Here is a 13,231-nt window from a genome sequence, read left to right as displayed (position 1 = left end):
AGGACTCTGTGTGTGAGTGGTGGTGTGTGTGTGTGTATGTGTTGTGAGTGTGCGTGAGATGAGAGAGGCTCTTGGAGTCAGACGCTCAAAAGCAGCACACCATGGAGTGTCGGGCAGCCAGAGAGACATTTGGTCATTGTCACCATGGCGACAGGAGACGGAACCAATGGCAACAGGACATGTCACAGATGTATGGATGTGTTCTTGTTGTCATTATGTTGTGGGCCATTTGTCTGGCAGTGCATATGTCAATGGAAGGTCCAAAAGACGGTGTTGTGTTTCAGGACTGTGGACGAGATGTCTGATGCGTAGCTTAGCATCAAGCACAGAAACAGATAATGATCGATAGGCTGGGGAGAAAATGAATGGTTGATGTAATCTCCAAGCGTCCTGAAGTAGAGCATGTCAGCTCCAATAAGAAACTGCATTCATATCATTCATCATCCGATCGCAGTATTTAGGTGAATCTACATTCTTAAAACCACAAAAAATGTCAAGGAAGCAACATGCGTTTGAAACCGACATGAGCCTGTAGCAGGTCTTCATCATCACATCACATCGTCACGAACAGTTGATGTCTCAGAGGAATTAAAGAACACATCGTTCTATCACCCTCATAATGTCTCTACCAGGACATGACTCATCACTTCGTCTTGATTTTGCTGACTCATGTTTAGTTCAGTCTGCATGGTCATTGTCAGTGGTGAATTGTCCGAGTGATTGCATGTGATAATCCTCAGACTGCAGCCGTGATGACATGATGGGATCACTGATCAATGATGGTCGATCATCTTGCATCTGTGAGGACTTCCTTGATAGGATGCATCCCTTAACCCTCATAACCCATTAAAAATAGACACAACACACTCGATGACCATCAGGGGTGCAGGAACAACAGCTGATTATGTGCCGTGACACATTGTCCCCTGGATATTGACTTGCGTGGTGGAAACTAATGTTGTTTACATCGCATGGTTATTTACAACTGTCGGAAGTGTGCACGACGATGAGAGGAATTGAAGGATGAAGGCATGTGACGGACACGTTGATCATTGCATTAAGTCATTAGTGCTTTAAATTGAAGAGGTTGTTGCAGTTTATCTGTTAGATATTGATGACCAGTACATGACAACTCATCAATGTAATGACTCCAGCTGTATTTAGACTTATTGGAGTCTTGTTTACTTTGATGAGCTTCATAATACATAATTAGCATTTCAGTTTATTGATGACTTGATAGTGCTTATTATTGAAGGTATCAGGTAGCATAGGTATAACCAGGTGATGCATAATGGAGGAGATCAGGACAGGTGAGTCCAGCAAAGCTGCATGTTTCTGTGGATGATATTTTGCATGAAACTGCGTGATCTAAATCCCAGAGCACATGGCCGTTTGATTGAAGTTCTTTCAGTAACTTGCATGCTTTCAGGACAATGTCGAGCCAGACAGACTTATGATCCACAGGAAATGATTGGTTGACATGATAGAAACACCTGTAAGAACCACAAGTAAAACCACCAGGATGATCCATGTTATTCGATGAATTAACTAGAAAGCGGAAATCTAATTGTGGAACATGGGACGTGTCTGACATGTTCATATGGATGATGGATGATGGATGGATGGATGGATGGATGGATGGATGGATGGATGGATGGATGGATGTGTAGGATGGATGGATGATGATGATGGATGATGGATGGATGAATGGATGAATGGATGGATGGATGATGGATGGATGGATGGATGGGATGATGGATGGATGATGGAGGATGGAATGGATATGGATGAATGGATGATGATGATGGATGATGGATGGATATGGATGATAGAATGGATGGATGGATGAGATGGATGGATATGCATGATGATGATGATGATCAGACTGATGAGGTGAGATGATGATTTAATGGACAGATGAATCGATATGGAGATGGATGGTTTACTGGTTAATCCGAGACTGAGGTTGTGAGTTTGAGTTCCTTAACGTTATGCTTAATACAAACATCCAGACAATTAGCAGCGATGCGCACAAAGTGACACATCTACCAACTACAACCCTTAGAGGAACCGAGAACAGTTGTGCACATGATGGTTACATCTCATTCGAGAAACCAGAAGTGAGTTGAAGTGTGTATAAATCATTCAGATAAACGTAGATTAACTGTGATCTAATGAATAGACAAGCTTACTGTACTCCGACCTCTCGCTCAGTCTCTACGGCGTGGGGGGTGGGGGCTGCTGGGGCTGTAGTGCAGTCGCGCATGCTGCCCTATGAGGACCAAATGATGTCGTATCCTGGCGCTCAGGGAGGAGGCGGGGCTAACAGCTTGTACTACCAATCAGATGGCTGGAGGGGGAGGGGCTTGGACCAGGCTCTGCAGCGATTGGTGGAGAGAGACCAGAGGAGGGAGCAGGAGGAGGAGCAAAGAGGAGGTGAGACAGTGATCTGCTGCTTCTTAATCAGATCATTAAACCTTTAAATCTTTAAACGTCTTTAAACTTTTAACCGTCTCTACGTCCTCAGCATACCTGGCCGCTTTGCTCCGCCTCCTGAGCGAGGCAGAGAGTGCCGGGTTGGTCGGTCCGGGCGATGTGGAGGTGGTCGAGGAGGAGGACGAGGAGGAGGATCAGGGGTCCCCGGGGGACTTCCGGGACCCGGCCCCCCCAGACTACGATGAGACGGGGCGGGCGATGAGCATGGGGAGGCCCCCGGCCGCCTGGTGGGGCCTGGTGGAGCCCCAGCTGGCTGAGGCCCTGCTCAACAGGTGAATCCCTTTAACAGTGGAAGTTACCGGTGGTAGTTACTGATGGTAACCTGAGTTCTGTGATGTCCAGGATGGAGCCTCAGCTGGCGCAGACTCTGCTGGAGAGAGCGAGACAGGACAGACTTCAGGACACAGGACGAGTCTCTCCAGGGCTGAGAGACCAGGAGACACTGAGGTCAATGACCGTCAGCTGACGTTAGCCTTAAGCTTTAGCGCCATAATATGAACTGGTTTTATACTTTATATCCAAATATAATCAGTATAAATAATAGAGACATCAATGCATCTTCTCTGTTTGTATTTTATGTCATATTTTTACTAAGTACAGGTTCATTTTGAAATATTTCTTGTTTGTAGATACTGAGGCGAAGTATTATCTAGTAAAATAAGGTACAGAATTAGCATTACCAACAAAATTGTCTCGTCCCCAGGCAACTGGTTGCTAGGATACTGTCCAGCATGGACGGCCCCATGGTGATGTCATCCGGCCGCAGAGCGAGGAGGGACCTGTCAATCAAAGCGTCCGAACCGGCCCAAAGGAGGAGGAGACGCCGTTCCCTTGACGACGTGCCCCCTCCGTCGCCTAGCAACGACCCACCCCTCCTCAGGGTGAAGAGGCTGGAGGATCCTGAGGAGGAAGAGGAGGAGGAGGAGCAAGAGGAGAGACTCCGCCCCCAAACTACCGGGCTGCAGAGGATGAAACGCGTCGACGTCGTGGCGACCAGCGACATGGAAGAACTGAATCATGGGAGTCGTAGGCGCCGTAGGAGAGCCCTGAACTACGACCCCCAAATATTGATCGATCAGATTCTGGAGTACATGAGGGAGTGAGAGGAGGAGGGAGAGGAGGAAGAAAATGAGGGGGAGGGGCTTAGTTGTCTCTCAGGTTTTTAGTTTTTGTATCATGTTTTTGTTTTTGCAGCTTTTGTGACCTGATCAGTCGCTTGATGTAAAAAAAAGAAATGAAGGAGTGATGAAGGAGTGATGAAGGAGTGGAGGAGTGATAAAGTGAAGAAGGAGTGAGCTCCTGTTTAAAACACTACATTTCCCATGAGCCTCAGCGGGCGTTTCACATTTTGCTTCTGTACGCAGCGATCACATTGTCCAAGGTTTTCCACTAAAACCAGCTTCCCTCCATCAGATGATGGGAAGAGACGGTTACCACGGAGACGGCTCATCACCTCTGTGATTGGTTGGTTCTCGCTGTGTTTTCTTGTGCTTCAGCTCTGTGATGATTGTGTGTCTGTGGTGAAATTTATTTATGTCACACTCAGAAATAAAGTCGGTAAAGTCAACGGCTGCTCCTGAGACTTCCTCCGAAACTAATGAGACGAGATATGAGACAATCCTTTAATTATCCCACAGTGGGAGATAAATCATTTTACTTTAAAAATGCTAATTTATGCTAAATAAATCCTTAATGCTCTGAATCTGAATCAAAACAAGAGACGAGATAAGAAAAACACAGAAAACTGATTTTATTTATATTCTTTAAAGGTCAAAGGTCATGCTGACATTTCCGTTCAGTCCTGTTCTCTTTTAGCCTAGCGTGACACAAATACGTCAACTACTAAGTCAATCAATAAATCCACCTTGTAGTCAGCTGCAATGCTAGGCTAACCTGATCATTAAGCTAATGCTATGCTAAGTGGAGACAGATACTACTTAGATCCAAAGTAATTTAACACAGATGTTTCCTCGACCATATGCTAATGCTTAACTCACTAAGATGGTCACACTAAGCTAAATGCATCAAGGGCCTTAATGTATGCTAACTAAACCTGAAGCTAACTTTAAGCTAAGTGAACCTGATGCTAATCCTTTCTTTGCTACAGAGCAGCCATGTTTCTTCATTCGGACCTCTGTAGATATAACAGGATGTTCTACCGGACGCTGTTATCGGCTCATTAGCTACAGGGAAGCTAACATAAGAACACTGATCTAAGCTAACTGGAACTGAAGCTAACTAAGAGCTAAAAGGACGTAGAATAAAGACTGGACAGAACAGGAAGTCAGGTATAACATCCACTCAGCTGCCTTCAATAACGTCACATATTCACTACATAATAAATTCTAACTCAAACTGACATGGAAAAATAAATCCTACACTTTAGTTTCTTCTTCTTCATGGTTTTCATTTACTGTCATTTTTCCTGACATCTTCTACTGTTCCATACCGCCACCTGCTGGTGACACAACGCAGGACCGTGGTTCCAATAAAGACGAAGTTAAATCTGACGACGCGGCGCTCGAGTCTTTGCTGAAGATGATGATGATGATCAAGGATGTGGAGACCAAACGTCACTGGAAAGAGAGGAGGAGACTTCAGAAGATAAATGTGTGAAGAAGAAGAAGAAGAAGGAGAAGAAGAAGAAGATCCCAAGAGAAATTCAATGTTGGAAAAAAACCCAGACACAGTAAGTAATAGAAAAAGAAGTCGAGGAAGAAGAGGAAGATGGAGATGAAGAAGGTGAAGAAGAGGAGGAGGCCTCACCTGTAGACTCATGCCGTCATCAGCAGACCTGTGGTCACTGCAGGAACAGAGTCTCAGTGTTAGTGTGTGGAAGTAAATGTTTGTGTTTAGGTTCCCTTCATCCTCCTCACCTTCCTGGGCGTCCGGGGGCAGCAGGGCGTCCTGTCGGTTAGCCAGGACGAACGCTAGCGTAGCCAAGATGGCGTAATCCAGAATCCCCAAGATGGCCAGGATGTAAGCCCAGTGGATGGAGCAGTTACCTGGGGAGAAACTGCTCACCTGGAGACACACCGAGGACCAACGGGGTCAACCCGGGGCCACGTGGAATATTTGAGTTTAACCTTAAAGAGCGTTCAGTGAAAGGTAAACTCCTCACCGAGTCTCCACACAGAGCTCTCATCTCTGGACTCTCCCACGAGTCTGGAAACAGGAGACAAGCCAAGGCCAGGCAGAACCCTGCAGAGAAAAGCCCCGCCCACTTTTACCAAAACAGAGCAGACGCTGACATAAAAAACACTGTCCTCTACAGGTAGAGACAGGGACTACAGACATGCCGTCCTCTACTCTTAACTAATGCTAGCCATGTAAGCTAACTCTAAGTTGTCATAGAAGCGCTGGCTGACCTGCTGTCAGCTGCAGCCAGGCGCAGATCTTGTAGACGGTTGCGGCGCTGCAGAACCTGAAGAGACAGAGACAGAGGACGCTGGTCCACACCGCCCACAGAGACACTCCCACCAGCACTGCAACTGACTGGAAGGACGGCAGCGGAGACAAACTGGACAGACTTCCACGACAGTCTGGGACCGGCCAGTCGGACTCCAAGCACACCTGACAGTACACAGGCACACACGGGGACACACGGGGACACACAGGGACACACGGGGACACACGGGGACACATGGGGACACACGGGGACATGGTTCATTGATCCTCTGGAGTCAAACAGTTTAAGACGACGTAGCATCAAGACGCTTCTCACTGAGTCTCTGATTCTACTTTAGTAGAAACTTCAGCCTATAGATCAGTTTATAACTAGTGTTTCTAGACCAAGTAAAACTAGACTGGTTCTAAATAACTGAGTCTTTCTCCTGAATATTGTCATCATGTTGGTTCACGGAGGAAAACGCTAACAAGAGGAGAGAGCTAGCAGGAGGAGAGAGTCAGACTCTACAGCAGGCATGTCAAACATACGGCCCGCGGGCCGGACCCGGCCCGTTGGGTCATTTAATCCGGCCCGGCATAAATTTCTGAGTATGTCAAAAAAAGAAGCGAGTCTCCAGCTAATTTCTATTAAAAGTTGTGATTTTTTAAAATAAATACAAACCAAATGCTCCCTCCGGCCACTAGAGGGCAGTAAATGTGTAAAAGCGCTCACGTCAAGCATGCGGCACTGACACGAGTTAGTCACAGGAAATAAACATTCGCAACGTGATGTGTCCAAGTAAAAATAAACCGGCAATCTTGCTTCACCATTCACCACTACTAAACAAGTTATCGGTCAACACACCCTTCCCAAAATGGCACTGTCAAAAAAAAGAAGAGTGGACACGGAGTGCAGAGTTTTCCAGGAGAAATGGACCGAGAAGTATTTATTCACAGAAGTGAATGCAAAACCAGTGTGCTTGGTATGTAATCAGCAAGTTGCAGTGTTCAAAGAGTTTAATATTCGGCGCCACTCATCATAAAGACAAGTATGTCATATTAAAGACAATTATATTGTGCAGTATATTCTCAGCTTCAGTAGGCCCAGCCTAGTAGTTTGATCTGATGTAGTCTGATCCTATTGCCCATGCACTGCTATAACTTTTTTATTATTTATTTATTTTTTTTATTTTGTATTTCTTTTTTCATTTATTTCAAAGCAGTATGACAATTAAGGCGAAAATATTTTTTTTATAGCTCCCACTTGAGTTTGTTTAGTGTGGTGAGTTGGTTCAGGTGTAAAACTGCATTCACTCAACTGTTAAAATAAACCAGTTGTTAACACATTCACGGCCAAACATGAAAAATCATTTTTTTCCCATTGTTTTGAATAAATGTGTTGTGCTTAGAAAAGATCCCTTGTCATCCGTGATTATAATATGTAGGGTAGGCTACAAATGTAGGCTGAATGATAAAGCATAGTACTGAAAAACAAAGCTAAATATTTGGAGTTGACATTCTTTTACTGATCCGGCCCCAGAGCCAAACTGAGTTTGACATGCCTGAACTAGACCATTAGATTCTTTGTGCACAGCAAAACGAAAACATGAAGATGAACACAGGACGTTTTTAACAAAGTGGGAGAGTTTAGATCTTTTTGTTGAACGTAATGGCAGCATTCTGCCTTATGTCAGGCGCCATTAGCATTTCAAAGCTTCAAATCTTCAGCTCAGTATGAAAGTAGTGAGTAACATGCAGTAAAAGAAAAAAGCTACTGTAAATAATAATATTTTTGTTTGTGGACTTTGTGTGAGACACATTGTTCATGGTTGGAAATAACTGGGCTCTCTTTGTACTGTAGGAGGCAACTTCTGTCATTATCATGTTGGTGTGTGACATTTACAATAAATCTGGCTGAGCAAAGGTGTGTGTGTGTGTGTGTGTGTGTGTGTGTCTGTGTGTGTGTGTGTGTGTGTGTGTGTGTGTGTGTGTGTATGATGTGGCTCTTGGTCTCTGCCTGGTTGGCCTCCCCTGCTCTATTTCAGCGCTGGGCAATTCATTTCTACAGGAGCCGCATGAAACATCTGAAGTGTGTTGGAGCCAAACCAAACGATAACTTGAACGTTATTCTGCTCAATATTAATTTTCTCCCATTGTAAAAAGCAGTAAATTATATATGTTGATAAGCTGCTACTGGTAATCAGAAACATAAGAATATTCTGTAAATAAGTTTTGGTTAGTTATGAAGGAAATGAAACATCGTCTGTAGTTTTGGATAAAAACACTTGAATGTTGGAAACTTTGTCCTCTTTGGAAAACGTCAGTGAACCAAGAAGTGACCATGTAGCTACATGAATTATTTTCTGTATCTCAATAAAGCTCAATAAATGTTTAACCCTTTAAGACCTGAATGTCCGTCTGCCCACAAAGAGAAGTTTGCTGTATTTGAATTACCGTAATTCCCCGATGGACAATATTCTAATTGCGCTTTCTGGAAAAAACGTTCATTACGGTAATGATGCTGCTGTGGCTGCAGGTTGGAGAGCAACGATCACGGAGCCTCAGCAAGAGAGACTTGTTTGGAGGAATTTGTTGGTAAAAACAAAGTTAGTTATACTCTTGAGATGTCACGAAGGTCTTCCAGGCAAAAACACAACTAACCAGTGTTCAGTCACAATGAATATTATCAATAGAACCAAACCACTGTGACTTACGGTAATTTATAATCAGACGCTTTGACGGATGCCAGCGATCCGTTCAGGCTTTTGAGGGTTAATAGATGCAAGAAGCTGTTTCATTCTTACTTTATGAAGAATTAACGAACTAACAGCATCATGACATAAATAACACATCATGGCTCAAAATAAAAGCAACACAGTCGTATTACATGAACAGAATAAATACTTGTTAATCTGTGTTTATGACCGACAGACCGCGGGCCGTAAAATGCGCAGGTTAGACTCTAGAAAAACAATGAGCTCTATGATTGACAGACTGCAAATCACCCTGTGATTGGACAGTCATGAAGAGGGGCGGAGTCTCTCACCTCGAACAGTCCCATGGTGCCGCTGGGCAGCGCTGGCGCCCCCTGCTGGGGGCCCGGTGCTAAGGTGCCGACCCAGGACGGCTGCACCAGGATGACCACCTGGATGATGGCGAAGCAGAGGGTGCAGACGGCCCAGAGGACCCCGACGGCCCGAGCGCTGCGGACGAACTCCGTCTGGTAGAGACGGGAAAGGTCGACGAGGGCGGGCGACCCCGACATCTCTAGGAGAGAGAGAGATGCTAATGCTAAGCTAGCCGAATGGAGGAGAAGATCTGGAGTTTAATCTGAAAAACTTGCTGGTGTCACGAAACACGTTCTTCTCACCTGATGGAAAGAAAAGCTAAATGAAGAAGAAGCTAATGCTAAGCTACCTGAACCAGCTGTTCGTGGTTCTCATACCTTCCTTGAGAACCAAACTAGAAACTAATCTCAACTGGAATCAACAAAATAGTCTTTGCATCTTGTTCCTAAATCTGGATCATGTCTCCAAGGTAGTTAGAGATTAGAAACCTCAGCCGATACAATATTCTGCGGACCACATGGTGGCGCTCTGCTGTTGTTTCAGTCTGAACTGCAACACTACTCACACTGAGTTAAATCAGAGTCTCTCCTCAACCATGACTGAATCACAGTCAGCAGAACTGACTGTGAACAGCTGATCTCTGTGAATCCATCATCAACCGCTGGATAAAAATCACTGATCGCTGCGAATCAGAAGGAAACGAAAAAACATCCAGATTCTCAGTGGAGTTCTGAACACAGCACAAACAAGGCAATTAAGCTCTTAATTGACTGATTGATTGAATGATTGATTGACAGCCAACCAGCAGCGGATCAATATGTGAACGCAGACAGATGACATCATACCAGCAGCTGTATGAGTCGCTCCCAACGAAGAAGAAAGAGGAGAGGAAGAAGAAGAAGAAGAAGAAGAGCCGCGTTCATCCGGTAAAAACAAGAAAACAACAACCAACCTGCAGCAGGAGGAGCTCCGCCCGTGTCCCTCTGTCTGCAGGAGGAGGAGGAGGAGGAGGAGGAGAAGGAGGAGAGGATGCTGCAGAAGGGACGTGGGTGGATGTGTGTGTGACGTCATAAGCAATAATCAAACAGCTATGACGGAAAAAAAGAAAATGAGTCTTATTATAGCAAAATTTATCCTTACGCACCTAATTTAATATTTTACACTAATCTTCTACACTGGACCCTTGGCACCGGAGAAACACGAAGAAGAAATACAATCATTTATCTTTTAATGGCTGAGAAGCTGCGCCTCCCGGTGGCGGCCGGAGGAACTACAGCTGGATGGCGTCAGGTTCTGTAACATGACTTCATTTAATATGAGTTTATTATTTAATTTAGTTTATTTAGAGGTAAAATAAAGACGCAGAGAGGGTGATAGATGATAATATAAATCATCATTTAATAATAATACTGATACAGATAGAACATGTAAATAATTACCAGTAAATAAAGAGTTTAAGAACTGAATCGGACAGAAGCTGGATCTGTGAGGACAGAGGACAGGACAGAGGACAGAGGACAGGGCCTGGACAGAGGACAGAGGACAGAGGACAGGGCCTGGACAGAGGATAGAGGACGGAGGACAGGGCCTGGACAGAGGATAGAGGACGGAGGACAGGGCCTGGACAGAGGATAGAGGACAGAGGACAGGGCCTGGACAGAGGACAGAGGACAGGACAGAGGACAGAGGACAGGGCCTGGACAGAGGACAGGGCCTGGACAGAGGACAGAGGACAGGGCCTGGACAGAGGACAGAGGACAGGGCCTGGACAGAGGACAGGACAGGACAGAGGACAGAGGACAGGCCTGGACAGAGGCAGGACAACCAATCAGGTCAGTCGTCAATGAACTTAATTAGAATGATTACTGAGGTGAACTATTACTACGTTATCCAGAATGCCTTTCACTTTCACACGGAGAAATCAGACTGGAACACTAAACAACCAAAAGTATGTGGACACCATGTCTCAGTGTTTGTATCCACACAAGAGAGGAAGTGTCCACAGACTTTTGGCCTCAATCAGAGAACAAAACAAAATCAGTTCAATGAGAATAAACCGTTAGAGATCAGCTGATCACTTTCCGTCCTTTTTAATTCTTTAATCGACTCAGGATCAAAATAAAAGTGTCCGGGAAGTGATGGAGATGATGAAGATAAAAAAATCATAAAAGATAAAAACACGACTTTCATTGTTTTATTTTTTGGCACTTGTAGGACTCCTTATGACTCGTTTCCCACGATGCCCCTCTGCTGCTGGTATCCATGGAGATGCACCAACCAATCACAGTGCAGGAGGACAGAGACGTGGCGTCCTCTCAGCTCCAGGGGACACTCTCTCCAAACTTAGAGATGTGAGCCGCATTTTTAGCTTCAAACAGCAACTGAACAACAGAAGAAGAAGAAGCGTTGACGACCACGTTGGGGCGTGGCTTTGGGGGCTTTGGGCGGGGCCTGGACTCACCTGGTGGTGCAGGTATGCCTCACACGGGTAACACCACACGGACAAATCAGAGAAACTCAGAACCAGAGGATGTTCAGACATGACGCCGTGGGACACCATGTCCTCGTTGACATAACGACCGCAGAACACCTGGGACAGAGAGACAGGTGAGACAGGTGAGACAGGTGAGACAGAGACAGTGAAACACATAGAGAGAGAGAGGGAGAGAGACACAGGTGGGACGAAACCTGGTAGCAGGTGAGACAGATCCAGTTCTCAGCATCGGAGCCACAGTCCTGACAAGGACGGGAGACGTCTATACCCGAGGGGGGGAGGGGCTTAACGGCATCAAGGTGGGGACACCAGGACAGAGGATCCACAACGTACAGAGTGGACTGTGGACAGACAGAGGGACAGGGTAGAGACAGGTGACTCTCAGGACGTCAGACTGATTCATTCAATTTTAAGGTCAATCATATTTTCTGACTCCGCCCAGATCAGCTCCACACGTCTGAGGCTTCGACCAACCACATGCTCCCTCAGGCTCTGGCTCCGCCTCCACACCAGACACAGCCCCGCCTCCCTCAGGCTTCGCCCCTAGAGCACACGCAGCCCCGCCCACAGCTGCCTCTGGGTCCGTCGTTGCCACGGCAACAGCCTGCGAAGTGATAGCGAGACATTTGAGACGCGGCCGGAGTCACAGAGGGACAGAGACAGGTGAGACAGACCGAGGGCGTGGACTCACCTGAAGCGTCGTGCTCTTCGCTGATTGGCTGAGCTCTGATGGGGAGGAGCTCTGACTGATGTCCAGACCGGCCAATCCCAGCGTGAGCTGCTCCAGACTGCTCTGCGTCTGATTGGACGAGAAAGACATAGCTGAAGGTGTGGGACGACTCGTCTCCTCTGGACTCAGACGTCTGTATGTGAGCGTTACCGTGGAGACCGCCGGTCCTCTAGGGGACAGCTGCTCTGACTTCCTGCCTTTTCCTTTAGAACCACGTTTCCCACGATGCTTTGGGGAGGGCAGGGCCTCACGCACCGACTCTGGGACTGAAAGAACAGAGTCCATGAGAACCAGAACCAGAACCAGAACCAGAACTAGACGAATAGAGACTGATGAGACTGACTGTGTACTCGCAGGGACTTCCAGTAGGGGGCGTGGTTTCGGATGACCATGTTGATCGTTGCCACGGCGCTGTGGTGCGCAGGGGGGAGGGGCATCACCAACGATGGGGGAGGGTCTCCTAGCAACACCCTGGTGCACATCGCCATGGAGTCAGAGATGGACGTCAAGTTATAACCTCCCTGGAGACACGGAGACGGGTCAGTCCACCCTGACGTCCACACATTCTCTAACTCATTAACGTTAATTAACATGATTCATGTGATGAATGAAGCATCTGCAGCAGAACGACTGTGAACGTGTCTCAGTTTGTCCAAGTAGCGTTAGCGTTAGCACCAGCTGATCCGGTAGTGACAGGCAGCAGAACCAACCCATAAAGATGGAAGACGCTAAACAGCACGTTGGTCCTCTCCATGGGACATTTGAGGACAAAGACACCAAGAGGGACCAGTGGAGACACATAAAGTATCATCACACTCTGCAGGAAGGAGTTTTCTTTCCAAACAGCACATGAACCAAGCCAAGTCTGAACACAAGGAACTAAAACAGCCTCAGTCACATCTGATCCACTCACCTCCAGTATGAGGAGGACACGCCCCCCCGCCAGTGACATCAGCATGTGTGTGAGGTGGGCGTATCCCTCCGGGGTCACGTTGTATCCACCCAGAGGGTCACCACGGGCTGCATCGTATCCGGCCGACACCAGAACCAGACCAG

General features: G+C 46.5%; 3 protein-coding genes across 7 annotated transcripts in view; 1 reads left to right on the top strand and 2 right to left on the bottom strand.

Moving 5' to 3' along the window:
* Window positions 1–2,264: 2,264 nt before the first annotated feature.
* On the top strand, window positions 2,265–4,063 carry pcsk1nl (proprotein convertase subtilisin/kexin type 1 inhibitor, like). Its single transcript, XM_047587826.1, has 4 exons — window positions 2,265–2,436; window positions 2,528–2,768; window positions 2,839–2,943; window positions 3,200–4,063. The coding sequence occupies exons 1-4, from the start codon at window positions 2,265–2,267 to the stop codon at window positions 3,597–3,599; spliced, it is 918 nt and encodes a 305-aa protein (XP_047443782.1). The 3' UTR covers window positions 3,600–4,063.
* Window positions 4,064–4,222: 159 nt separating this feature from the next.
* lhfpl4b (LHFPL tetraspan subfamily member 4b) lies at window positions 4,223–10,586 on the bottom strand. 4 transcript variants are annotated; one of them, XM_047587871.1, is made up of 7 exons: window positions 9,797–10,586; window positions 8,930–9,150; window positions 5,865–6,069; window positions 5,618–5,697; window positions 5,373–5,520; window positions 5,263–5,299; window positions 4,223–5,091 (listed from the first exon to the last, which is right to left on the bottom strand). In XM_047587871.1, the coding sequence occupies exons 1-6, from the start codon at window positions 10,020–10,022 to the stop codon at window positions 5,271–5,273; spliced, it is 909 nt and encodes a 302-aa protein (XP_047443827.1). In that variant the 5' UTR covers window positions 10,023–10,586; the 3' UTR covers window positions 4,223–5,091; window positions 5,263–5,270. The 4 variants fall into 4 exon arrangements, with proteins under 4 accessions (XP_047443827.1, XP_047443819.1, XP_047443834.1 ...); XM_047587863.1 differs by having other exon boundaries at window positions 4,223–5,072; window positions 9,797–10,582; XM_047587878.1 differs by having other exon boundaries at window positions 4,223–5,072; window positions 9,904–10,582.
* Window positions 10,587–10,992: 406 nt separating this feature from the next.
* hdac6 (histone deacetylase 6) overlaps window positions 10,993–13,231 on the bottom strand; it is an 11,177-nt gene continuing 8,938 nt past the window's right edge. Inside the window, exons 21-28 of one of the 2 annotated variants that reach the window (XM_047585766.1) lie at window positions 13,089–13,231; window positions 12,519–12,696; window positions 12,326–12,441; window positions 12,137–12,244; window positions 11,879–12,049; window positions 11,640–11,786; window positions 11,413–11,541; window positions 10,993–11,332 (exon numbers count right to left, since the gene is read on the bottom strand). The exon at window positions 13,089–13,231 is cut by the window's right edge and continues 7 nt beyond it. In XM_047585766.1, the coding sequence (XP_047441722.1) occupies window positions 11,267–11,332; window positions 11,413–11,541; window positions 11,640–11,786; window positions 11,879–12,049; window positions 12,137–12,244; window positions 12,326–12,441; window positions 12,519–12,696; window positions 13,089–13,231 (1,058 nt within the window). In that variant the 3' untranslated portion in view covers window positions 10,993–11,266. Of the gene's footprint in view, window positions 11,333–11,412; window positions 11,542–11,639; window positions 11,787–11,878; window positions 12,050–12,136; window positions 12,245–12,325; window positions 12,442–12,518; window positions 12,697–13,088 lie in introns of those variants that run through there. The other variant, XR_007112897.1, reaches the window with a different exon arrangement.

Source organism: Mugil cephalus, chromosome 1, assembly GCF_022458985.1.
Source record: "Mugil cephalus isolate CIBA_MC_2020 chromosome 1, CIBA_Mcephalus_1.1, whole genome shotgun sequence".
NCBI classification, from domain to species: Eukaryota; Metazoa; Chordata; class Actinopteri; order Mugiliformes; family Mugilidae; genus Mugil; species Mugil cephalus.
The sequence above is the reverse complement of the archived record's forward strand: the minus strand, read 5'-3'. Positions and strand labels throughout refer to the sequence as shown.

Excerpts from the sequence above, each read along its gene's own strand:
- pcsk1nl (XM_047587826.1), top strand. The coding sequence starts at position 2,265 with ATGCTGCCCTATGAGGACCAAATGATGTCGTATCCTGGCGCTCAGGGA. Across the intron at positions 2,769-2,838 it reads GCTGAGGCCCTGCTCAACAG|GATGGAGCCTCAGCTGGCGC; the intron begins GTGAATCCCTTT and ends TGTGATGTCCAG. Across the intron at positions 2,944-3,199 it reads AGAGACCAGGAGACACTGAG|GCAACTGGTTGCTAGGATAC; the intron begins GTCAATGACCGT and ends TCTCGTCCCCAG.
- lhfpl4b (XM_047587871.1), bottom strand. The coding sequence starts at position 10,022 with ATGACGTCACACACACATCCACCCACGTCCCTTCTGCAGCATCCTCTC. Across the intron at positions 5,521-5,617 it reads GAGCTCTGTGTGGAGACTCG|GTGAGCAGTTTCTCCCCAGG; the intron begins GTGAGGAGTTTA and ends GTGTGTCTCCAG. Across the intron at positions 5,300-5,372 it reads GCCCCCGGACGCCCAGGAAG|TGACCACAGGTCTGCTGATG; the intron begins GTGAGGAGGATG and ends CTGTTCCTGCAG.